General features: G+C 53.0%; 1 protein-coding gene across 6 annotated transcripts in view; it reads right to left on the reverse strand.

Moving 5' to 3' along the window:
- CDH23 (cadherin related 23) overlaps positions 1–26,776 on the reverse strand; it is a 439,149-nt gene that overhangs the window by 186,450 nt on the left and 225,923 nt on the right. For all 6 annotated transcript variants that reach the window (XR_015156859.1, XM_086382172.1, XM_086382174.1 and 3 more), the window contains exon 11: positions 23,853–24,041. Coding sequence is in view for 5 of the 6 variants with exons in the window: in XM_086382172.1 (XP_086238298.1) it covers positions 23,853–24,041 (189 nt within the window). In the remaining variant the exon portion in view is untranslated. The remainder of the gene's footprint in view (positions 1–23,852; positions 24,042–26,776) is intronic.

Raw genomic sequence — 26,776 nt, forward strand, 5'->3', positions numbered from 1 at the left:
ATGGTTTCAGGCAAGGAGGCCTCACTCTAGGTCAGGTGTTTCTGATCACTCCAATCAGGGCCAGAGCCCAGGGAGCCCTCAGACGCCACCTGGCTTGTCCTCACACAGGAGGTGTGATATCGCCATGCTACCCACGCCCAGATCAGTGGGAGGAGCCACTACTGAAGGCGGGAGACAGGGCTTACTGACCCCAGAGACTGGCTTCCTCTGAAAGTGATCCAGGCTACTGCATGGGGGGAACTAACCCCCAGACTAGCACCCCCCACCTCAAACCTCAGCACGGGGCCTATGGTTTGGAAGTAGTCAAGAGCCCCTCTCCACTTGTGAGGAGAAGCCCAATGGGTTCCTGAGCTAGGCTCTCAGCACCAGAAGGATGCCTCCTCCTCCTCAGCCTGCATGACCCTCCCCCGGCCCAGTGTCCAGCACAGCCCCTCTGTGCAACTGGGGGCTGGCAGGGAGGCACACCCCTTTCCTGGGCTGCCCAGGGATATGTCTGTCGAGGGGCTTCCTTCCAGAACTTGTTTCTGTTGAGAGGGGCATCCAGGCAACCTGGAAGCCTTTACACAGCCAGAGAGGGAAGGATGGTCCCAGCAAGGATAGAAAGGACCCCCTCAGGGAAGCCTGATGCCCCCAGAGCTGTCCATTAGGTGCTCAGATACACTTGTGCAATGAGGACATTTTAACATTTACCCCTAGGTCTCTTGAGTTTTTTCTACAACTACAAATTGGTGAAATAAAGGCACTGCCAATTTTGGGGTCCAGGCAAGCAGTGGGCCCTCCAGGGCCCCCAGGACAGAAGGGATCCCGCAAATCGTGCGGGCAATGCTCTTCTGGCCATGTTGGGCTGTGGAGTTTCCTGGACTCCTTGGCGTAGAATCCATCCGTCAGATGGAGGGGACCAGTGAAATGCCCGAAGGGGCACTAATGGCCGAAGCCAGCAGGCTGTGAGAGCCCCGGGCAGCTGGCATCGACACCTCTCCCGCATGCACCTTGGCCCTGAGAGCGTGCGGTTTTCCGAACTGCTCCTGCAGCAGGTGGAGCAACAGCCCGCCCCCCGCCCACCGTGCCTCCCAGCCCCCGCCCTTCCCAGGCTCACTTACCAGGTTCTATCAGAGGGAGTCGGTCAGTCAAAGGGCATGGAGACAGAGAAGAAGCCGGAAAGGTACCGAGAGGAGGAAGGAATCAGAGAGAACGTGGTGAGGTCCCAGGTCAGGGTAAGGGAGAGGGGCCGAGACGGACCTCGGGAGCACACTTGCTCCAGAGGAATGGCCCCCTCTGCAACTGATGGGCCATGGCCTCTGGGGGCGCCAAGGAGGGATGGGTGTGTGGGGGCGTGCACTCAGGTGCTGGCGTGTGGGGAGGTCTGTGCAGCCCCACACCTGGGGAGGGGGGACACAGAGGAAGCTGGCACAAAGTTGGGAGGGGGCTGGGCTACTGTCTACCTGAGCTCCCTCCCTCCTGACCGAGAGCGAGGCTGGGAGAGGAGGGGCCATGCCCCTCTGTCCTACTCCCAGGAGCCTGGACAGAACCCCTGGAGGAAACAATCCCAAGCATTGTCACGTTTTAATCTTTCTAACACAGAAAATGTCCACAGCGTAACAGACGTGGGGAGCCTTCACATAGTTCAAAAGTGTAAAGGGCACACGACAGACACACTTTCCCCACTGTCCCCACCACTGGAGAGTCTTCCCCAGAGACGACCACACCCTGATCTTTAGTATCTTTCCCCAGGAAATCCATGCACATATAAGCACTGTGATCTCTGGCTTGCCTCTTCCACACACACAGTAGCGTGCTTCCACTTAAAACCATGTTGTGAAGCCTGATTCACAATTGTACAAAGAGCTGACAATACGAACAGCAGCCACACAGCACACGCTCACCGCACACCAGTGAACTCTGCCAGAATGACCAAAGAACAACACTCTGTAGTCCTGGTGGGACGCGGGAGCCGAGGCGCCGCCCATCCCTGGGGCAGTGCAAAGCCACAGCAGAGCAGGCAGGCCGCACCGCAGGTGCTCAGATGCCAGGGGGCTTCCGCAGCTTTTCCTCACCCATTACCCTGTGCGAGCTTCTTCCCGAGGGCCACATGATGGACGTGAAGGAACACTGGAGCTTCGGAACGCCTCCAGAAGAAATGGAACTCACAGAGGTGGGCAGCAGAGTGAGGATAAGAAGAGCCCGGTGCGCAGGCCCGGGTGCCTTCCAGACCAAGGGAAGCAGAGTTGGGGCCTGACGTGGGCGTCCCCCAAATGCAGCTCCTGGGTGTAGAGGGGCATGTACTGGCATTTCAGCCAGCAGTATGAGTCGACTGAGCAAACCGAGATGGCATTGCTGAGCACTCCAGGGCCGAATCTAAGAGAACCCCAGCGGAAGTGGGCTGCCCCGAGAGAGGTTGTCTTAGGAATGAAGGGAAAATGGATTCCGGGTGGAGAAAGTGGCTTTAAACTCGAAGTCCTTGGGCCTCAGTGTGTATTAGAATCACCTGGAGGCTTGGTAAAGTACAGACTGCTGCCGTCCCTCTTCCAGGAACATCTGATTCAGTAGGTCTGGGGCGGGGGGTGGGGGCAGGGGGAGGGTCGTGAATTTGCATTTCTTACAAGTTCCAGGTGATGCTCCTGCTGCTGCTGGTCTGAGCCCACCATTTGAGAATGACTGGTCTAAACAAAGGCGTGGAGAGGGGAATGAATACTTAATAATGAGGCAGACAAGCGAGTTGACTGCAAAGGGTTCGCGTACAGAAACTGGAGAGCCTGCTGGGGTATCAGGGGGTTGTGTCTCTCCTGGAGGCCCACCGCAGGCACCATCTGGAGGGCTCTGGCCTTGTGTCCATGTGCAGTGGGGACATCAGGGTTTAAAAAGGAAGATGAACTTGGCGGCCAAGTGCAAATCACATCCGCACAGCCCTCCTTACCTGGCTGCACATCAGAACTGCCAGTGGAGCTAGAGAAGAAACACAGATGTCCTGGGCCACTGAGTCAGACTCTCTCAGGGGTGGGGCCCAGGAAGCTGCATTTTCTGACGGTCTTTCGCGAACCATGCTGCACAGTCAGGGAAGACCTCAGGCAGGACAGGGAGGGCAGCCTGGAGCACCCGCAGGGATCCAGAAGGGCGAGCAGGGCAGCGTGGAGTGGCGGTTACCCACCAGCCACACATCAAAACCGCTGGGGGAGCTTTAAAGTACCCCCATGGCTAGGCTGCACTCCAGACCAAAGAAATCAGGGTGAAGGAGATGAGACATCAGGATCTTGTACTGCTCTCGGGTTACTCGCTCTAACGTGCACCCAGGGATGAGGACTACTCAGAGAGAGCAGCGGTTCTCCTGGCGCGCTGTGGGAACCAGCGGCATTATCCAGAAGCTTGTCAGAAATGCACAATCTGCGGTCACACTCAGAAACTCTGGGGGTGGGGCCCAGCACTGTTTTAGCAGACTCTCCAGGGGTTCTGATACACACTGACGTTTGAGAATCAGCTGGACACAGCAAGGCTGCTGGCAGGGTGCAGAGCAAGTCAGAACAGTGAGAAAACTGACCAGCGACATGTGGTGGATGAGAGGCTGGAGAGAGGACGGAGTGGGGCTGAGACCATGGCGCACAGAGGGACTGAGGGGACACCTGGGAAGGTGGTGCTGAGCTCAGTGCAGATGCAGAGCGAGCACCTGGCCAGGTAAGAGCACTGGGTTTACTGCCCCTATCCCCCACAGCTTCCTGGCCCCTTCAGGTGAGATCTCTGGGTCTCAAGGCATGAGATCTCTCCCCTGCCCTTGATCTGCCACCACGGGCTGGGAGTGCACTAGGCTTGATCCTGCAGCTGGCAGGACCCCTCATGTGGCTGTCCTGAGACCCCAGGACCCCTCTGGCTAAATTCTCTCAAATGCTCAGCCTGCTCCTTCCAGAATCTGCCAAGAGGTACTTGGCTTGTGACTCTCAGTCCCTTGGGATGTGTGTATGGGATTCTTAGCTGGTTCACTAAGTGGGTGCAGACCCCCTATGAATTACAGCCTTTGGCCCAGAGCCTTCAAGAACAGCCACTTCCATACACCAAGCCCCCCCCCCCCCCCATGTGCTTCCCATCCTTAACCAGAATCTTCATGACATCCCACTGACATCGGCATCGGTCCACCCCTTTTTACAGAGAGGGAAACTGAAGCCAGAAAGGGTAACTTGTTCAAGATGCACAGCTTGGGTCAGTACTGACTCATAGAGCCTAAGCCCCTCACCACCCTGCTCTCCTGGTCTCCTGCATATCACTCCCTCTCCAGAACACTGTCCTCATGGGTGCAAAGAACTGGCATTAGATGGCACTGGAGAACCCTTCCTATATTCACTAAATGTCAGAAGTGTGGCCCAAGGGGCAAAGCGTGCCTCTCCCAAGATCAGGGAGAAGGTGGAGGGGAGGGCAGTCAGAGGGCAGAGGGTACGCCTGCTCCTCCCAGTCCTGGCCGGGTCTCCTCCACGCCCTTGCTCCTTGCTTGCTGCCAGGCTACTTGGTGAGGCAGGGAAGAAGGGAGGTGGGGAGAGGCAAGAGGCCCTCTTGGAGCTGTCGAGGGGCAATTTTGTTGGGAGGGAAGATAAAGAGAAACATCAAAAGGAGTCCCAGTGTGTGTGGAGAGGAGCCCGGTGGATTAAATTCTTTTCCAGCTGGGAGAGGCGATGAGAAGGCTGATAGCTGGCAGCCGCGGGTCCCAGAGCCGAGCAGCAGCGCCTGCCCTCCCCGCACCAGGCTGGGGAGCCGCCTGGCTGCCCGTGGGGCTGCGACAGTTCGGCTTTATTTATTTATTGGAGGGAGAAGGACGCATGAAATCACTCCTCGCTCCCCCAGCCCCGTGCAGCCAGCTATGATTTGCTTTGCTCCTGGTGACTGAAGTCTTGCCACCCCCCGTGGAGGGCAGCACGCCAGCCCCTGGCCCAAGTTATCAGCTGCTGCCAGAAGGGGCTGCCTCCCCCTGCCTCCTGGAAGTGGAGGGCTGGCCTTGAAAGCGGTCAGAGCAGACACTGCCCGGCAGGGACGCTCTCGCCTCACCTCTTTGCAGCTCCCACGGCTACCACTGGCTCCATGGTGGACCCAATGTCGTTTTCAACTACGTATTGAGAGTTTATTCCAACTATTAGCTCACTGAGTGTTCACAACAACCCTGGCAGAGGCCGGGGTGGGATTCACACTGGCTGACAGCTGCCATATGCAGGGCCCTTCCCTCCTCCTGGGGAGCGGGTTCTGCCCTGTCAGGCCACTATGCCTGCTTGGGGCTGTCCTGTGTCCTGAAGCTGCACCTGACTTCTCTCTGGATGTGGCTTCCCACAGTCATCCCCGGTACTTCCCTCTGCAGATGACCCTGTGCCCCAAAGGAGGAAGGCCTGACCTAGCCCCCAGGCTCCTTCATCCCTCCGACTCTTGCTGGGTTCTCCCCATCCTGAGGCACTTCCCGGCTGATGGTGGCACCAGTTTGCCCCTTGGGGATGCTCATCTCCCTCTGCTGTTGGTCAGGGTTATGGCCGGGTTGGTGATCCATGGTGTAATGTAGTGGGGAGAAGGTTTCAGAGTTGGGAAAACAGGCTCTGTTGCTTCCTAGCAGTGTGACCTTCTACTACTGGAGCCTCAGTTTCTTCATCTGTGAAGTGGGGAGAATAAAGCATAACCCATAGGATTAAGCAGCAGTGTCGTCTCTCTGCCTTACCAGGTTTTGGTGGGTGACTTGTGGATTATGTTTTCTTGCTTAAGAAAGGAGTCTCCCTAATGGCAGGAGCCTGTGTGTATTTTTCCTTTGTACCCAAATGCCAGGGGGCCCTCATCCATCCTATGAACCACAAGGTGTCCTGGGAGGGGACCTTAGTTCCTTCCAGAAGCAGAGGAAGGACTAGGGTCACATGTATGCAGGGGGGACTGGTGACTTCGCAGTGTTGTGAGTCACAATGAAGAAGGGCCAGGGACCACTCCAAAGGCACAGAGAGAGCTCTGTGAGCTGGTGGGACACCCTGAGGTGGGAAGGGGGCCGGAGATCTGGAGTGTGGAGATGGGCCCACGGAGTCAGTGCCACCCTCTCAGAAGCCCTGTCCAAAACTTGTGCCAGCCAGGGAAGAGCCCTCTGACCAGTGATTCCAGGGTATGAGACCCTAAACTTCAATGGTGGCTTTGGAGTTAGACCTGAGCCCAGATACAGGTAATACCCTTTCCAGTTGTGTGACTTTTTTTTTTTTTTTTTTGCACAATTTTATCTCCTTGAGCCTCAACTTTCTCATCTGCAAAGTGGGAAGAATGAAGCCTACCTGATAGGGCTATTGTGGGTGAGCTGCAAAATCTTAGTCAAGTGCTTGGGATGGAGTAAATGCTCAACAAAGGAGAGTGGTTATTACTGTTCTAGAAGGGAAGTGGGGGTACTCCTGGGGTGGGGCTGATTTCTAGACCTTGGTTTGGCCAGGAGTGAAGGTAGCAGGCAGAGGACAAAGGCTTGGCTGTAAGCAAGGGGCCCTAGGTCTCCTTCCCTCCCCCACTGTGCCCTGTTGTCTAATCCATGCTATTGAGCGACAGAAAATCAAAGTCCACAGAAGATGTATTCTTTATCACTTCCTTTGTCCATCCTTTCACTTAATTAACTCCAATCAGACATGCCAGAGTAAACTTGGCAGGGAGCTGGCCTCTCCTCGCCCCTTCACCTCAGAATTTGCTGCTTCTCCCTCTAGCCCCCACATTTAGGGGGTCACCCAGTTGCTCTGGCCCCACCTGCCCGTGGGGGGCAGCTACCCCAGGTCCACTGCAGTGGGAGCCCGCTGTGAAGTCCGAGTCCAGGGGACAGTGGGGAGAAGCCGTGTGCTGCCACTGCCTCCACCCCCGGGGACCTTCCGGGTCTCCATCCAGGAGAGCTGACGCTGGCACCTCCTTGGTAGTTTCTGGGCGAACAGCCACCTTGCTTCCTTGTGTCCCTCCCACTCAGGGGCCCAGCAAAGCCCACACACGCCACACGGGGGGAACTCAGCTCTGCTGTGTTTTTCTCTTCCGCATTCCAGGCTTGCCTGGCTCAGAACCTCAGCTTTTCCTGCCTGGGAGTGGGCCACCACTTAGGCCTGAATCGAGGTGCTGAGTCCTGTCCCTAGTTGACCAGCTGTCCCAGTCGGCCTTGGCCTGAGAGTCCCCAGGGTGCAGCAGAGTGGAGGCCAGGCCTCGTTTCAGGCTCTCCGTCCACCTGTACCCCTGTCCCAAATTTCTGTGTGCTTTGGACCCTTGAGCATCGTGAGCCTGAGGTCAGGAAAACCAGGGATCTGAGGTTTTCTCTGGATCTGCTGTTCCTCTCTGGGGCAGGCCCTTTTGTCTCTCTGGACCTAAGTTTTCTGACCTGCGAAATGGGGAGCATGGACCGGGTGATTCTCCAAGGCCCTATTATTATCGCCTTCTGTGCTCTTTCCAATTGCTCTTGCTCCTCTCGTGCTCACTCTGTCCACTCCTTCCCTCTCTCCCCTCCCCTCCCTCTCCATCGTTTCTTTCTTCTTTTTCTATCCCTCTTCTTCCTGCTTTCCTCCCCTCCCCTCTCGCCTTCTCCTTTTCATTTTCTCCCTCTCTGCTTTACCGTCTACCTCCAGCTCTTCTTCCTTCCCTCCTCCTTCTCCTCCTCCTTGGTTCCTCTCTCCAGCAGATCCCACCCTCTTCTCCCCAGGTTATCTGTTGAATTCCACACACGCCTGCACAGACGGGATCAATCTGAGACTGCCTTGCCTTCAGCTTATCTCTGCTCCAAATGATTGATTTTCCCTCTTTAAGAGTAATTTGCTGGTGAATTCCATGTATTGCAAAAACCCCTGTGAAATCTAATTCAATCCGATTGGCAGCTGGCACTTTGGAGAAAGAATACTAGAGAGCTGTCAGTTCCATTGCTAGCAGAGGTGTGTATTATTCGTCTACAGGAGAGGGCGCGAGGCGGGCAGGTGCTCCTCACCTGCTCGTGCACACCTCTCTCCATCTCTCCAGAGGGATCTGCTCTGTCAGTCGCACAGCCAGTCCCAGCACTTCTGGGAGATGAATTATATACAGTGTGCACCGGGTCCTTGCGTTAAAGTAAATGAGGGACAGACACTTTCAAATTCTGTTTTCCTAATTTGCAGCCCATTACCCTAGTACACCATGGGGATCTCACACTTCCGAAGCCCAGCTACACCTGATGGCCTCTTTCTTTGCGCCTGTCCCCACCCCTCCTGTCCCTGGGCACTGAGTCCCAACTCCAGTGACCCAGCAAAACCCATGTCACGTAGTGGGAGCTCAGCTGTTGTTTCTTTCTCTTCTGTGTTCCAGGCTTGTCTGGCTCAGAGCCTTGGGGTGGGCCCCCTCTCAAGCCTCTATCAGAGATGATGGGCAGTGCTCCTCATTGACCAGCTGTCCCAGTCTGTCTGGGACTAAGAGCGTTCCCAGGATGCTGGTTTAAAGTGCCAAAACCTTGGCAATCTCAGAAAAATTAGGACAATAAAGGTTCCCCTCTCTATAAGGAGAGTCTGAGAGCCCGCAGGGGCCAGCTGGCACCACTGCTCAGGTGGCGGCATCCACTGGGTGTGGAAATCAAGGAGTCTAAGCATCTAGTTCTAACCACACTAGCCCTTGAGTCCCACAGGTGGTCCACAAAGTCTGGGCTCACTTCAGGGGCTCAAGCCCCCAAGCAGCTCACACCAGCTGGGCCTTATCAATGAGGATGCGTGCACGGCTGACCAGCAGCTCAGCCCTGGTGTCTGTGCATCACAGGTGCCACTGGTGTCCACTGGATACAGCAAAGCTAACTGTGCCATCATCCCCAGAGACGGAACCAGACACTCTGACCTCATTCCTATGTCCCAGGCAAATAGTCATTTCTGGTGGGATCCAAATCTTTATTTAGGCTGCCCTGGACCTCTAGGGGCCTGAGCAATCAGCCCAGTGGGCACTTACTGAAACAAAGTGGCTTCAGGGGGTACTGGTCGGGAAGACTGCTAAGTCACTTCAGTCGTGTCCGACTCTGTGTGACCCCAGAGAGGGCAGCCCACCAGGCTCCCCCGTCCCTGGGATTCTCCAGGCAGGAACACTGGAGACTAGGCTCCCCCTGACAGTGCCTGTGGGTGTGGCCGAACAGCAAGCTTTATATGGAAGGGACCTTTCCAGGCCCATACATGCAGGGGACTGCTGCCCAGGCCAGAGGTACTGGATTGGTATCTTGAATGTAAAGGGCAGAGGGACCAAGTGAGATTCATGAGACCTGAGCTCTTAATTCTGGAACAATATGCTCCACCCCACAAGATCCCAAGGAATCCAGGCCATGCCCCCTCCCCCATCCTTTCCTCCCTCCCTCCCTCCTGCATGGGACCTTGTTTGAAGGAACCTGCCCTCAGTGGAAAGCTTGAAGAGTCCCCGTGGCCCTGCCTGCCAGCATGCGGCCACTTTTCTAATAATAAGGTCTGCTGTTCTGATCAGAATCTGCCAACTTGGATCTCACTCGCATGCCTGGCTTTAATTCCCTTTCTCGCTCCACCAGCGAACTCTGCACCAGAGTTTTGGCTGGGGTTGGGGCAGTGCGCTAAAGGGTAAGTGTACTCAGAGGTGCAGGGCGAACAGGCCAAAATGCAGGATAAAAGGGTGTGCATCCCCGTCTGCCCCAAGGCCAGAATCATCCTGCCCCTCCTCGGGGCACCTTCTGCAGAAGGCCATGTGGCCTCCTGGGCAGGGGGCAGCGGGAGGAGGATGAGCCTCGCTGGCGCTGGCGGAGGGGGGCTGTCCTCAGCTTCAGAGCAGGCAGGGGCAGGGTGTAGAGCTGGGCATGGACCCTGCACTGAGCAGCTGCCTGGCTCTGTCGATTTACCATGCTAAAACTATTTCCCTGTTCCCACAGAGAGAGAAATGTGGCAAGGCAAAGAAATCTAAACGCCTTATGGAAATCAGGAGGGGGACTCTGCCTGCTGCTAATCACACCACTTTATATTCCTCTGCCTCTCCAATAGTCAGTCCACCTTCAGCGTGCCTCTGGGTGGCAGGGGGGTTGCTGAGAGGGATCCCATTGCATCAAGAGGCTTGGGGTGGTGTAGGGTGGGTAGAACTCAAGACTGTTTAGAGGCCATGACCCTGGGTGTCTTGGGAGCCGGAAGGGAGTGGGTGAATTCATTTTCCTGCTCCCAGCCCTCTGCCCAAGTGGACTGCCCAGCCTTGGCGCCCCTTCCCTCAGAACACAGGCACCATAAGTGCCCTATGGAAAGCATCCTGGGCTGGAACAGGGCACTGGGCTCTAGGCAGATGGGTGACCATGCCTGATAACAGTGTCACTCAACTGCCCCGGGGCATCCTGAAGTCAAACCCAGGCACAGCTCAGGTTTGCAAAGAGCACTGTCTATATGACCCATGCCACGCCTTTCCAGGCACACAGCTATTGGACACATAGTAATTGTGGTTAAACAGACAAAGCAATACAGGCATGAGTGAATGAGCTGCGCGGTGTATCTGTGAATATACGGGTGTGAGGAAAAATGTCTGAAAATCGAGTCTCTAACACAGAGACTCAGAGAGAGAGCAGGTGAGGATGGTGGAGGAAATTCAGATAAAGAACTAAGTTCAGGAGCCTGGCCATGGTGGCAGATGGTGGCAGCTGCCACCCTGTCTTCCATCTAGGCTCTGACCTGGCCTGCCCTCTGAGCTTCTGCCACTTCCTTCCCTGGGATTCTAAATGCGAGCCTCGCTCCAGCCCTCAGCTTTTGCACAAACGCCACATCTAGCCCTCATCCATTAGCGATATCTGCCATCACCCTCGTCTCTGTCCCGTTTCTCCTTCTGTCCAGATTAACCAACCTAAAGATGAATCAGCTCTGAAGGTACCACTTGCACTCAAGAACTGTCGAAGGCTCCCAAGTGCCGACTGAATTGGGTTCAGACTCACTGTGGCACTCATGACCCTCCAGCCTACCTTTCTCGCTTTATAGGAGGGTGTATCACATACGTGTTGAATTAAATGACAGGGAGGGAAGGGCAGTGCTGAGTGTAAAATCCACCAGTAGTGTTATTTATGTTGGTGCTTTTCACATCATCTTTTTGGGGAAGATGAGGGTGGACAAGTCTTCAGTAATATAAATTTTTATAAATTTTATAACGAACATGCAGTGGAATTGATATCTGGGGGCATAGAGTTCTATAAACCTTAGAATGTATAGCTTGGCTTCCCCCATCACAACCAGGCTACAGATGTCCACCCCAACCCCAAACTCCCTTTTGCTCTTTCTTTCCAGTCATCCTCTCCTACCCTGAAACCCCTAGGAACCATTGATGGGTTCTCTGTCACTGGAGTTTTGTCTTGCAAGAATGTCACAGAATCACTCGGAAGCAGCCTTTGAGGCGGCCGCTTTTGCTCAGCAGAATGCCTTGGGAGATCCATCCGACTCTCACTTCACCTCGGTAGCCTGTGTATTTCAGCACACTCCCGTTTCTGTAGGATGAGTTCGCATATCTGCCAGGACTGCGGAGCTGGGGGAGGAAGCCCTGCATCCCTCTAAGAGGCGGGCCATGCTGGTGCACTGGGGAGAGCTTTGAAGGTGGACTCAAGAAGACGGTTAAGTGGATTAAAAAGAAAAAAACAAAGCCTGGTGGGCTTGCTCGGTAAATGTTAGTGGATCTGGGCATTCCCTAACGAGGGTAATTAAGAGTCCTTGTGCTGAAAAGAGAAAAGTAAACACAGACACGTATGCTAACTGGGGACTACTGGTGGATGCTCAGGCAGCGCCTGCTCCCTCTGCGCTCCACTGCCTCAATCGTTCTCCTGTCCTTCAGTGCTCCCTCCTGGTCCTCCTCCTCCCTCAGGGGCGCTTCCTTCTCAGTGTCTCTGCCGTTTCATCCTCATCTCCCCTAACTGTGAGATGCCCTCCGGCTGCTTGGCCCCCAGCCCTGCTCTCTAGTCTACCTGTACCCCTCTCCTAGGTAAGCCCAGTTAGACCCCTGACTTTACGATTCAGACGCTGGCAACGATCCTGTTTCCCACTTGGCTTCCTGGCACTTATATCTGAATGTCTAACAAGCAGGTCAGACCTAACGTGTTGAAGGCTAACGTACAGCTTCTGCCTTCTCCTTACCAAAGCTACTGCTGCACTGTCTCAGGAAGTAAGACTCCAGGTTCCTAACTGCTCAAAGAGCTCCTGCAGCCATTCTCAGTTCAGTTCAGTGGCTCAGTCGTGTCCGATTCTTTGCGATCCCATGGACTGCAGCACGCCAGGCCTCTGTCCATCACCAACTCCCGGAGCTTATTCAAACTCATGTCCATTGAGTCAGTGATGCCGTCCAACCATCTCATCCTCTGTCTTCCCCTTCTCCTCCCACCTTCAATCTTCCCCAGCATCAGGGTCTTTTCAAATAAGTCAGTTCTTTGCATCAGGTGGCCAAAGTACTGGAGTTTCAGCTTCAGCATCAGTCCTTCCAATGAATATTCAGGATTGATTTTCTTTAGGATGGACTGGTTGGATCTCCTTGCAGTCCAAGAGAGTCTCAGGAGTCTTCTCCAACACCACAGTTTAAAAGCATCAATTCTTCGGCACTCAGCTTTCTTATAGTCCAGTGACCCTCATCCCCCTCTCCATCCCAGCAAATCCTCTCCCTTCAAAACAGGCCCTGGAGCTGTACACTCCCTACCCCTGTACACATCTTACTGCCCTTCCCTCCTAGGAATGGCCCTGTTCTGCTTTGTCTATGAACCCAGGCAGCCAGCACATTCTTACAGTTTTTGAATTGAGATACAGTTGATCACTTTAGCTGTCTTAATGTGTGCAGTTCAGCGGTTTTGAGTATATTCACAATACTGTACAATGACCACCTATATCTAGTTCTAAAATATTTTTATCACCCTGAAAGGAAATCCTGTTCTTTAAGCAATCCCTCTTCATTTCCTTTCCCTCGGCCCCTGTGACCACTGGTGTGCCTTCTGCCCCTACGGATTTGCCTGTTCTAGACACTCCACGGAAGTGGAATCACCCACGAGGGGGCTGTTTGCACCTGGCTTCTCTCACCTAGCATCCTGTTTTCTAGGCTCTGTGTTACATCCTGGCTCAGAACTTCAGTACTGTAACAGATCTACAGTATTTCACTGTATGCCACACTTGTTCACCACTGTATACCACATCTGTTTGTCCACTCATCAGGTGCTGGGTATTTGCGTTGTTTTCAGAGTCTGTCCTCTTGAAAAACTGTAGTCAGATGAAGTCTCTCATTCGCTGCTCACTGCCTTCCTGCTGAGCCCTGACAGCAGCCAGGCCCGTCCGCCTCCTCCGCTACCCACGCGCCTCCGCCGCTACCCACGCACCTCCGCAACCTGCAGCCACACTCCTGCTCCACAGCCACCACCCCAGCTGCTCCCTCTGCTGGGAGCGCTCTTCCTCCAAATATCCACAAAGCTCACCCCCACTTTACTGAGGTCTCTCCACAGACATCATCTTATTGGGAGACTTCCTCTGACCCCTTCTCCTCCCCAGCACTCCCTCAGGCCCCTCACTGTGCTGTCTTTTTTTCCATGGCTCCTCTCACCACTTGACATATAATAATATATATCGATTTGTTTCTTTAGTCTTTTACTGCCCAAGGGCTGTGCTCACTTATGAACAGGGCCTAAAAAGCACGTGGGACGCAGTAGGTGTTCAACAAATACTCGCTGAATAAGTGAACAAATGATCCATTCCTGCCTTCCACTCAACGTGGGAGCTGCTCTAGGGCAGCCCTCTCCTGCCCTTGGCCTGGGCACTCACTGCACAGCAAGCTTCACTAGCCGCTGTGTGCGTTGGCCCTGCTCTGTGACCTCAGGTGGAAGGTTCCTCTCCGAGCCCGTGTAAGAAGAGCAGAGGTGACATGTGCCTGCTGACACCAGGCTCTGGGCCCTCATCAGGATGAAAGAGAGGAAATGTGCTCTGCTCTGTGCTAGAGTATCTTTCCAACCTGGGACATGTGCATTCGGCAATACTCATCTCAAAAACTTCTCACTTCCAATTCTTTTTTCAAATTCACTGGGGAAATTAAGGCCTAGAGAGGAAGGAGGAAAGCTTCCCCCAGGCCTTCATGGACAGTGACGATACAGCCACGAAACCCTGCCTGGCATGGAAGGCCTCCCACCCTCTCGCACCCCGCTCCTGCACCATTCTCCCCTCTCCGGGGACAGAGGAATGTAGGGGAGGAGGCTCCCTGCCCTCCGTGGCGGCCGGCCTCACTGCAGCAGCCCTGTGGGGCCCTGCGCTCCCTATGCCTGCTGACAAGGAGGTTTCCCAGCCCATGATCATGGTGATGGGGAGGGACACCAGCCATAGCGCCCAGCCACACTGTGCTTACCCTTACACTTCAAGTCGGGGATGAACAAGACAACCACCAATTGCTACTGGGGCCATGATGGGGGGTGGCGAATGGGGCAGGCGGGGGAGGGTGGAAGTCAGAAACCACCATTTGGAGTGAGGCTGGGCTCAGCAGGGCCCATGGTGAAGGGGCACCAGAGTGGGCATGACCCAGCCAAGTAGCGATGCAGACAGGGTGAAAGTTGTTAGTTCTGCTTCTGATCTGGGTGGGGGTCTTCAGGGAGGCCAGCTGCTGCTTTTAGGCAGCACGACTCTGAGGATAAAATGATACATTCCAAGGGGAGGTGTGGGTGTGGGGAAGGGAGCTGAGTGAGAGGGGAGCAGTTCCCCAGATACAACACGGACGATGACCTCCAGCGGCTGGTGGGGACTTCAGAGCCACAGGTACTGGGGTGGGGAGGAGTGAAGTATGGGTGTTGGCCCTACCTCACACCCCCCCGCCAAGGCTAAGGGGCCTGGTGTAAATAGCACGCTAATTAGATTTACGGTGAGACTAAATTAGGAGGTGTCTGAATCACGCTGAGGATACCCTCTGGTCCTGGGAGAGGCTAGGGCTTAGCATGCTGGGAGGAATCACACCACAGGATGCAGCCACGCACAGAAAAATCCTAATAATCATCGTCGTCATAATAAGAACCTCAGCCAAGGCAACTGGGGAGAAATTAATGGGAAAAAGCACTAATGGGGCCGCCCTGCTCCCCCTGGCTTCCCTTTCAGAGTGGCTTTGCTTTGAAGCCAACAGATGTTTTCCTGGAGAGCCTAAATCTTGAGAGAGGAACCCTAGGAATGTGCACTGAAGCCAGGACAGGGCCAAGGTCGCGCAGACAGACCCCTGCCTGCTGCAGAGGCAGTGTTCACCCAGGTCCCAGCCGTGTTGACTGCTTTGTGGGGGTGCTTAACCCCTGCTCTGCAACAGAACCCGAAGGAGCAGTGGGACGGCCACCTGGCTGGGGGAAGACGGGTTAGGCTGGCCTCCTCTTCTCTGTGTGCCTGGTCTTGGTCGTTCCCTGGGCCAGATCACCCAACCCCTCCCTCCTGGCTGCTTTGCTTCAGTGATGAAGTCATGAGCTGGATGAGGCACCCAGAATGTTGGAGGCACTCCATCTACTGCCTTTATATCCCCTGGGGGATTCAGTGGGAGGTGGGAGATTTCCCAGATCCCAGTTATCTCCCTAATGGAGCGGAAAGAAGGGCCTGGATGACTGGATAATCGTACATCCACAGGGAGCAAAGACCTACATGTGCCTCCATGGATGCTGGCAGTCTGCCCCTCCCTTCCCTTCCCTCCACCCCCTCTCCCCCACCGCCAACCCCACCCCCCCACCCCTTCAGTGCTTCTATAGTTTGGTTTTCAGCTCAAATTGCTTTGGAAAATAGGGAAGCAGAGGTCTGTGCCTTGGGTCATACTGGCAGGCAAGGAGAGCTCAGGACAGCGGAGATCACTCCCTGGGGTGCCAGGGATGTATATTTCCTGTGCCTCTACTGCAAAGTAGATGCTGGTGGGTGGATTTATGGGGCCTGGGTGAATAGTGGCCTGGAAGCTCCACAGCCAGAAAACGGACCCTCAGCTGAATGTGTGACATGGAGAAAATGGCCTCCCTGTTCTCACCCACCTCACCCTAAATGGATATTCAGTTCAGGATGGCAACTCTGAGAACCAGTGGAAGGTTGGCCTTACAGCCAATGCCTGAGGAGGAAGCTGGGCTGAAGTGTGGCAGCTACTGAGGACAGGAATTAAGGAGGGGTCTTCCATCTTTTTTGTGCCATGGACCCTCTGGAGGTCTGGTAAAGCCCACGGACCCCCTTCAAGAGAATAACATTTTATTTGCATAAAATAAAATACAAAGGACCACAATGTCGATTAATTATCTTGAAACACAGTTATCAAAGTACTTTAAAAGGGTATTATAGTACCGTTACGTGCTTCTTAATGCATGAAACAATAAGATTTGGCAGCGGGTCTAATATATGCTGTAATTTCAAAGTAGTGATGAGTGTAAATGGTGTTTTGAGATCCCTGTGACACTTGTAATGTGATATGAAAATATCTGAGATTTCTCTTGGGCTCAGAGTCACAGGTACTCCTAAGGCTGCTGTGATTTGTTTCTATTTCATGATCAAAGAGATCTCAGAAGTTCAGGTAGAGGTGAGCAAAAATAAAGATGCAGATTTTTCTCCACCCAGGGTCAAGGATGCCTTGGAGAGTCATTGGGCTCCCACTCCTGGATTCAGAACCCCTGGACTGAAAGGAAGTCTGGGAGGGACTTGAGGGGCCAGCACTGCAACCCTGCAGGGCTGTGTGGGGAGAAGGGCCAGAGGAATCGCAGGCCGGACAGGCCAACTAACGGGAGCGAATGAGAAAATGAATTTAAGTAAATACGAGGTTATGGACTGGGCTCCCTGACAGGCCTGGAACACATGTGGAATGGAAAATGAGGGTGATAGATAAAAATGAAGCCAAGACGGACAGGAGAGCGAGAGCAATCTCTCCTTCTCACTGCCGCCTCGCAGCCCCGCCTCATCCCTACAAATAAACGGAGCATTCTGGAATACGGTCTTTTCTCCTCATCATTTGCCTTCTTTTACTTGTTTGTTCTGTGATGTTTTCTCCTTGGGGAGGTGGGTAATGCTGGTTTTTTTCTCCTGTGCCCCTCAAACAAATGAACTATGTCATCCCCTGCCTGAAATAGGAATTAGCTCCTGCCAGATGTGTCCCTGTTCACCCCTGCAGGGCAGCCACCCCCGCCATCTCACCTCCCCCTCACCTTCCTACCAGCCAGGCTGGAGGTGCAGGACCCACCTGCTCTGGCGGGACCAGATCTCTGAGCATGGGAAGCCCTGGCTGTAAACGGGGAGACTGGCAGCACAAGCAAGAAGCCCAGGGATGTTTAGGGCCAAGATCTGAGGCCCATTGGCTGTGCCACCTTAGGGAAGCCCCTTAACTTCTCTGAACCTCAGCTTCCTTTTCCCTAGAAATGACACAATAATACACATATCTTCCAGGGCTGGGAGTAAGAATTTTTAGGATTTTAAGAGTATTTTTTATGGGCCAGGCACGTCTAAATACACATATGCTGCTGCTGCTGCTAAGTCGCTTCAGTCGTGTCTGACTCTGTGGGACCCCACAGACGGCAGCCCACCAGGCTCTCCCGTCCCTGGGATTCTCCAGGCAAGAGTACTGGAGTGGGGTGCCATTGCTTTCTCTGAAATACACATATAGGCCCACTTAATCCTCATAATGGTTCTATGAGGTAGATACTATTACCACCTCCATTTTCTCCCAACAGTTTCAATTTTTGTAGATTATTTGATTTAATTTCAATCACAGTCATTAAGAGAAAAGAAGTAAAAATAATAGGGAAATGTAAAAGCGTATATATCCCCAAATTGGGGTGACAACTACATCTAGACTTGAACAGCGCTGGGAAGTCTCACGTTGACAGCAATCTGGAGTCCCAGTTGGGAAAGGGTCCTGGGCAGTGCATCTACCCCACTGGTGAGACTTCAAATTGTGCTGCCTCCATTTTTCAGGTAATAAAACTGAATCCATGAGGGTAAACAAGTCTCCTAAGGTTACACAGAAGAAAAATGGCAGCGTTAGGGTTTGAACCCAGGTAGTCTGGCTTTGAAGCCCTTATTTTTTAACAACTCTAATTGGCTCTTTCTTCCTAACCCGTAAAGTGATACCCCAGATAGTATCAAATAAAGAAGCACGTTGTGGGGGGAAGAGGCTGGGGGCGGGGGATGAGGCCCACAGAGGTACCGGGCCTATGCACCCAAAGTGGGGAGCTGAGGCGACTGGGGCAAGAACAGGGGAGAGACGATGGGCCGACATTGGGCAGCAGTGTGGGGTGGTTAGGGAAGCTTCGGGAGGCGCCCTCCCTCTTCCCACCCAGGTCCTCTTGGACAAAAAGAATGTTAGGGTTTATAGTCTTAAGGCTCACTGGTCCAACCCATGGTTTCCCAGAGGTGGTCACAGAGAGAGGACAAGGCTTGCCTGGAATCCCTCTGTGAGGAGGCTGGGACCTGGCTTCCCTGCTCTCTCTACCACCATCTTTCCTGGGCAGTCCAGGCAGGTCTGGTAGCAGAGGGCTATGGCCAGAGTTCAAAACCCTGGGTCAACTTGAACATGGGAGAGCCTCTGTCACAAAGACTGAAGATGGCCACTCAGTGTCCTGAGAAGTGTTCTGGAGGCATTTCTTGTAGATTTTTTAGGTTTCATTATAAAGGGTCTGGGGTTCTCTGGCTTCTTGCAAACACTTAAGAGGAAACTGGCTAAAGGGCAGGAGAGCCTCAAGTCAGACACCAGGATGCACCTGCCAGCTGGAACAGTGGGCAGTGGAGGTGGGGGTGTTTCTCTGTTTCCGCCCATGGCCCCTGTCAGCCCCCCATTTTCAACACAGCCATCAGGGAGCTCCTTAACAAAGATGACTCAGAGCATGTCAGCTGGTTCCCCTCCATGCTCACAGTCATGGAAGAACACCTTCCTGAGGCTGGCAGGCCTGGCCTGGCCCCTGATGATAGCACCAGCCTTACCTCCTGCTGCTCACTCAAGCTCCCTGGACCACCCCACCAGCTTCTCTGCTCCTTGGAAATACCTACAAGGTTGGATCCCTTGTAGGGGACCTCTGCCCTTGCAGGGGAGCACACTCCACAACTCTGTATGGCTGACCCCTCCACATCACTGAACTGCAGCCCCAAGAGCACCTTTTGGGAAAGGCTTCTAGGACTCCTGAATCAAAAGTAGTCCCTCTACCCACTACCTATCACTCAGCTTGTTTCCTGACTTCCTGATGTTGGCACCTACTCCTCTAGCTTCCCCCCTAGAATGAAATAGAAGCTCTTGGAGGGCAGGGACCACATCTTCAGCACCATTTCCCCAGTGGTGAGAACACAGTAGGTACAAAATAACGTTTGTTGACTGAATGAATGCATCATCCCCCACCTGTGTATATTTCAATATATTTCCTTAGAAATGCCAGGGGCAGAGGGTGGCCAACAAATTAATGAGGTCTGAAGGCCATTCTTTAATGACTATAATTCCCAGGGCCGGGCAGTAGAGACCTCTCTGGGCAGGAATACTGGCACCCCACCCTACACCCCAACCCTCTCTCCTGCAAACATATTCTTAAGCACAGTAGCAATTCTGTTCCAAGAAGCTGTGGGTCAGAAGTAAAGTGCATCAAATGCCCCCAGCTCCTGAGAAGAAAGGCAGGAAGTAACACGGACGGTATTTCTACTGACGAGCATGCAAGAAGAATTCTCCGTTTGTTTTTTTTTTTTTTTGAATTCTCCGTTTTTATCCCCGTCAACTGGGTAGGGTCGTGCATAGGGCAGAAACAATATTTTTTAAGAACCCCTTTGCTGGAATTTGTAAAGCAGCAAGCCACATGGATGGGCTTCCACACTCCCTGCCTTCAGTCCCCAACCCTTCAGGGTCAGAATGCAGATTAGAAGAGTGGCTTTTTAGGACAAGTGAACGGAAACTTCCAACCCTCCCAATCAATGCAGATGGGAACACGCGACAGCCTGTGTCTAGCTCAGCTGTAGGCAGGACCTGGGGAGGGCTGCAGGCACGATTAGGAGAGGAAAAGTTGACCAAAGTGGAGAAACAGCAGAGATCATGTCGAGGGCAAGGGAGCGGGTAACAATGTGGTAGGAATCCAAGTAGGTAAGTGTGTAGTTATTTCCTGTGGCTTCCAAGAGAAGAGCAAGGAGGAGACAAGAGAACGCCCAGCTAGCGGAATGAGGCTGTCGCAGCCTTTAATTTGGAGCTCAGAAATGAGCTCCTGTACCAAGGCTGACTCCTGGGGCCTGTACCTAGAGACTTTTTGTGTGATTTGCATTACAACCATCTATTTGCATCTCAACTGTCACAAGGTGTAAATGGGTGGTTGTTGGTCTCAGCCCACCCCAGCCCTTTCTCCTCTGGCTTTTATGTGTTTTCTATAGCTGGACAAAGGGGAGGAAATTACTCAGACTTGACAATGGAGATGGAGTCCTTGGGGCAGAGAAAGGTTCTCTTTCAAGCACCTTTAGGTGCATTTAAGGGTCTGGCAGAGCCCAAGATTCAGCAAGAGGCTGAGCAGAGTCTGGAGGTGATGGCAGGCATTATCTAGTCTTTGTGAATTAGGTCAGCATCCTTATTAGGAACGGCTGCCACAAAGGCCTGACTGAGACGTTAAACTGCTTCCTCCTTCCCTTTCAGTCTTGCGTCAGCAGCCTCTACTGCCCCACAGTGGACCTCTCAGCTCACCTTCCTACACAAACTCAGTCGAATTTGGGCTTCAGCATATGGGTACTGACGATGACTCAGTTTGGATAAAGCTCTGGGCTACTTCATTGCTTCTTTTATCATTCAATCGTGCGTTCTACTCAACCAAAATATATTTTTGCAGTGCCTCCCAAGTGCCAGGCAGAGTGTGAGGCACTGGGTGGTTACACGGGTGAGCAAACAGACGTGCTCCAACCCCTGGGTCATTCAGTCTAACAGGGAGACAGACACTCTTGAGATCACCACACCAGTAACTGCAAAATCACAAGCATGGTGAGTGCAAGGGAGAATCGTGTCTTGGAGAATCTATGACAAAGGGACGTGAGCTCTCCTCATGTCCCTTCTCCAGGTCTGCTCGATAAACATTCTCCTGCCATACCTAGCAAATCCAGAGTCACTTTCAACCCAGAAACAAATCCCAACAGATGGAGTCTCCCCTCAGCAAGAGAAGTCAGAGGAATGACAAATCTTTTGCAACAGCTCTTGCTTCCTCCTTGAGGTTCTCTGATTTTCTCCAGACCTGGGACACTTGGGCCATGCTGTGCATGCCAGTACCCTCTGTCTTGTGTTCCCGCTGGCCCTGTGGCTGAATACTCCACGCTGGGAACCTGAGGTCTGACCATCAGTACCCAAGACCAGGCTTTGGGAGCATTCACCCGGGCAGATCTGACCCCCACCCCCCAAGGTTTGGAGAGTGGAGAAGAAATGGGAGCTACAAAAGAGCAGGGCCACTGAGACAGCAATTTTTCTCTCCTTCTTATTTAGGAACCAGCCCAGGACCACATCTGGGGGGTCTGGGTACAGCCCTACTGGGAAACTGGAGGAGGGCCCAGTGTCCTCCACTTAAGGTCAACTGGAGGTGACCTTAGGGTGGGATGGTCTGGGCTGCTTCTCCTCCTCTCTCCCTGCACCTTGCTGTGCCCTGGACAAGTGTGACCCTGTGGGAAGGAGGCCAGTCCTGTACTGTTAGGGACACTGGCCAAACCCCAGCGGATCAGGGTCCCTGCCATCAGCATTCCTACAGGTGCTTTAGACAGGATTCCCAGGAAGGGAGCCTGAGGTAAAACCCAAGGGCACAGGCTAACCTTGAAATCCCACAAGTCGAGGTGAGCGGGCCCTGCCGGGGGTGGTGCCCCTGCACCCATATGGTGAACACCTGTGTGTGGCCGGCACATGCCAAGTCCTGCACACTCTCAGCTGATCTCCTCCTCTCCCCACACCTTGCTGCTGTCCTTTGTGGCAGACACAAATATTTAGCCGCTTACCTCCATCCCCCGGCCTTCGGGTAGCGAGGTAGGGGCACATACCTAGTGCTGGGTGATGGGCCTTCAGCAGAAGTCACACTTCTGAGATCAAGCAAAGAAGAGCCGGAGCTTAACCCTGTGGCTGCCTCCAAACGCAGCCACAGTCCTGCAGAGTGTGCGCCTAAGTGGCCACACCGAAGGGCTCTCCCTGCCAACCCTGGCTGGGCAAGCAGTCCGAGGGAGAATAAACTGCTCTTGCAGGGTTAATTTGTTCCTGTGATAGAAATTGACTATTTTTTACTACACAGGTGAGCAAAGTGAGGCTTAGAAAGGGTCAATGAGTCATCCAAGGTTACGGAGCTAATAAATGGCAGGTTTGGCCTTGAACACAGGCCCCGGCTGATTCCTTGGCTTGGCACTCAAGGCTCCCCAAGGTCTGTGTCCCAGCCCACCTTCCCAGCAGGCTACTCCACAATCCCTGATCAGTTGCACAGGTTACTGCCTGTTCCTTTGATCCACATACAGCTTTCTCCCTCTGGTCCTCTCTGGGGGCCACAGCCTGGTCCCCCGTCGTCCTGAGCACTTTTTTACCACCTGACTTACCCCAAGGCTTAGCCCTAGTCCCCCTCCTAGGGCAGAGTCTTTCCTGACCCTCCCAGTCCCTGCTTGCCTCCTCCTCAGCTGAGCTCTGGAGCCTCACTGCCTACAGTCACTGGACCCTGGACCAGTGTTTCTGGTGTCTCTCTTCCCTTGGGCATTATCATCAGCCTGAAACCAAAGATGGGACTTTCTCCTGAGGTTCTCATTCACACAGCAGTCTCTAAAGGGGGTCTGGTCTTCTGGGGAATACAACGTGATCCATGGGGAGTGAGAACATGTCAGAACCTGTTTTTACACCTGTTTATCTCCACCGTTTAAACTTTCTACATTATTGCATATGTTTTAAAATTACATATTATATTTGCATAAACACATTTGGCCCCATGGGGCAGGGACCAAAGATCCCACTTCCTGGATTTCCTTAAGTCATCAAATATAGCTCCTTGTAAACAATAGGTGCTCAGTACATACTTCAGTTATCTCAAAGAGGTAGGTTTCAAAAGACTCAGCGGGACAAGAAGGCATATCATATGTGTACACATGTAAGAAATGTGACTGGGCATATACGCGTGCACGCGTGCACACACACACACACACACACAGAGGCACTGACTTGCCCTTGTGAACCTGAGTCCTTGGGGGGATTGGGTACAGTTGAGAGAAGCTGACAGGAGAGGGGCCCCAGGCCTGGAGTAAGGCCAGTGAGAGCGCCTCACGTGAGGAGTAATTGCAGAGAAGCACCTCTGGCGGGAAAACCTAATGGAATTCCTGAGCAGAGTAGGCCGGGAGAGCAGCGGTAATAAATAGAAGTCCTATTAAGGTTGTGACTGCTGACGGGCAAGGGAGGTAGGGCAAGGGGAGGCATCCAGGCCAGCAGCATGACACGGGGTGGAGCTGGAGCCCCCGCCTCCTGGAGCTCCCTCTAGAGCTGTCTCTCTCACTCAGGACCCACGCCTTCCCTCACTGGCCCCAACCCCCAAGTTCCGGGGCAAGGGGGTGCAGGCATCCTTGTGGCCTGGGATCCCCTGGAAGGTACTTGCACTACTTGCAAGGAAAAGGTGGGGTTGTTATCACCCCCAAAGCAGGAATATTCCAAATTTCCAAAGTCACCATTTATATAAGAGCCTCTCCCTTTTAAAATGTCTATTTTCTGCATGTATGTTTCATAATACACATACTAGGTTAGTACGATGATCACACATATAAATTTCTAAAATAGAACTATACATTGGAGGTGTGTGCTCAAACACTTTGTGCAGGATTTTTGCAGCCTTATTTATCCTCAGCACGTAGCAGGGGAGGGCGAGGCAAAGTTTTTTTCTATTTTATAGATGGGGACCTGAGAGCCCAGAGATCCCTGGTGTCCCCCCCAGGGTTGCACAGCCCAGACGGGGTGCAGGACTGGACACCACATTTTAAGGGACTCACCTCGTCCTTGTCTACCACCTGGATGAAGAGGGGGAGAGCAAAGCCGACCTGTGCCAGCTCAGTGATGGCCACGCTGTACTCAGAGCTGTTAAACTCTGGGGCGTTGTCATTGATGTCAATCACCAGGATGTTGAAGGTTGTGGTCACTGTCGCGTCAGATGGGGTGCGGTCATCATTCAGCTCTGTGCCCTGCAGACAGAATAAACATGCCAGGGATAAAGGTAGCCATGATCACAATAAGAGATGTCATTCATTTGGGCTTTTTCAATGCTGGGCACTGCACTTTATGTGAATTATCCCACCTCATCTTCACCATAACCCCAGGAAAAAGATTCTACCACTCAGTTCAGTTCAGTTCAGTTCAGTCGCTCAGTCATGTCCGACTCTTTGCGACCCCATGAATTGCAGCACGCCAGGCCTCCCTGTCCATCACAAACTTCCAGAGTTCATTCAGACTCACGTCCATCAAGTCGGTGATGCCGTCCAGCCATCTCATCTTCTGTCGTCCCCTTCTCCTCCTGCCCCCAATCCTTCCTAGCATCAGAGTCTTTTCCAATGACTCAACTCTTTGCATGAGGTGGCCAAAGTACTGGAGTTTCAGCTTCAGTATCATTCCCTCCAAAGAAATCCCAGGGCTGATCTCCTTCAGAATGGACTGGTTGGATCTCCTTGCAGTCCAGGGGACTCTCAAGAGTCTTCTCCAACACCACAGTTCAAAAGCATCAATTCTTCGGTACTCAGCCTTCTTCACAGTCCAACTCTCACATCCATACATGACCACAGGAAAAACCATAGCCTTGACTAGATGAACCTTTGTTGGCAAAGTAATGTCTCTGCTTTTGAATATGCTATCTAGGTTGGTCATAACTTTCCTTCCAAGGAGTAAGCATCTTTTAATTTCATGGCTGCAGTCACCATCTGCAGTGATTTTGGAGCCCCCCAAAAATAACTGACACTGTTTCCACGGTTTCCCCATCTATTTCCCATGAAGTGATGGGACCGGATGCCATGATCTTCATTTTCTGAATGTTGAGCTTTAAGCCAACTTTTTCACTCTCCACTTTCACTTTCAAGAGGCTTTTGAGTTCCTCTTCACTTTCTGCCATAAGGGTGGTGTCATCTGCATATCTGAGGTTATTGATATTTCTCCCGGCAATCTTGATTCCAGCTTGTGTTTCTTCCAGTCCAGCATTTCTCATGATGTACTCTGCATATAAGTTAAATAAGCAGGGTGACAATATACAGCCTTGACGTACTCCTTTTCCTATTTGGAACCAGTCTGTTGTTCCGTGTCCAGTTCTAACTGTTGCTTCCTGACCTGCATACAGATTTCTTAAGAGGCAGGTCAGGTGGTCTGGTATTCCCATCTCTTTCAGAATTTTCCACAGTTTATTGTGATCCACACAGTCAAAGGCTCTGGCATAGTCAATAAAGCAGAAATAGATGTTTTTCTGGAACTCTCTTGCTTTTTCCATGATTCTACCATTAGCATCTCTATTTTACTGATTCCTGTTACTGATGGGGAAACTGAAACTCAGAGAGGTTAAGTGACTTATACAAGGACACACAGCCAGAGTAGGTGTTAAACTCAGGCAGTGGGTTGAGGTGGGGTGAAGAGGACAAGACAGATTTCAGGGTTCATCTGGAGGTAAAGGGATGAAAATGATGCCAAATTATTCATTTGGCAAATGATGAAATTGAGGCTGAGAACATTTGTGCTAGCAGATAATCAAGACTTAATTCAGCACCTGCTATAGACTGAACACTGTGCGGGCCCTGTGGGGGTCCTAGCTGGACTCAGACACCTGGGCACCCAGTCTCTGGACCAGATTCGCTGGGCCACCAAGTAGCCATTCCCAGACCTTCTGAACCAGAATCTCTGGGTGAGAAGCTCAGGACTAGGTATCTTTTACTAGCTTCCCAGAGGACTGGGATTCACAGCCAAGTGGGGACACTCTACATTATATTTTACAGAAAGATGGAAAAGCTGAGCTCAGGGTCCCACAGTGAGTTGGTGGTGTTGCTGGGACTGTGGAGTGGCTCTCTCACACTGGAGCTGCCTGCCTCTGGAGGAAGGGAACAGACAGGAGAGGAGGCTGAGAGGCACCCTGGGGCTTGGAATTGGATGGGGAAAGGCTGTGTTAGCTCGCCCTCTCCCACTGGCCCACGTGTGGACAGCAGGTAGATAGGACAGAGCCAGTGGGAGAGTCAGAGCTAATCAATCCATCGCTGCCACAGGCCTTCTCAAAGTCAAGGAGAACAGTGCAAGGCCAGGCTGGGGGCACTATCTTTCCCATGCCAGAGAAGGGCCTTCTTCCCAGAGCCCCCCTCCCTGGTCCTTGTATTAGCCCCTCTCTAAATCGAAGTCTGGGGCTGGGGAGGACGCCTGCGGCCCAGGCAGCATCCACACCCTAAATGGGTTTCCCAGGGAATGCCTCAGCAAGTCATTGATTTTAATTAAAACCAGCCATGAGTAGCAGGGGGCTGCAGGAGGTGGGGGGCTGTGGCTCTGTCATACCTTCTGGGGTGGGGACTACTGCCGCTTTGGCCTCTCCCTTCTGCATTGCTCTTTCCTAACCAGCTAATATCCCCCAGGAAAGCCATGAAAATTAGATACAGGGGAAAACCCCAGAAATGGGGTAACTCTAAGAATCCAAGTTGGCTGTAAGAGAACTTGAAATCACGGGGTAACAGAAAGGACAAGAGGATGCCCACCCACTCCGGGCCTCCTCATCCCCTGAGATGCGGAAGAAAGCCACAGTTCTCTGCGGTCATCAGTAAGGGCTCTGAGATGGCCAGCAGGGTCCCTGACAAGGCCCACATGTGACAAGCTCTGGTCCTTCCTGGCAGGGGCCTGGGCACAAGCCCCGGTATGGGAACAGCAGTGATGTGCCTCCTGGAGCCTCCACCTTGGGCACCACTGG

Source organism: Bos grunniens, chromosome 28 (genome assembly GCF_055505025.1).
Source record: "Bos grunniens cultivar Pamir isolate PY7600 chromosome 28, Bosgru_T2T1.0, whole genome shotgun sequence".
NCBI classification, from domain to species: domain Eukaryota; kingdom Metazoa; phylum Chordata; class Mammalia; order Artiodactyla; family Bovidae; genus Bos; species Bos grunniens.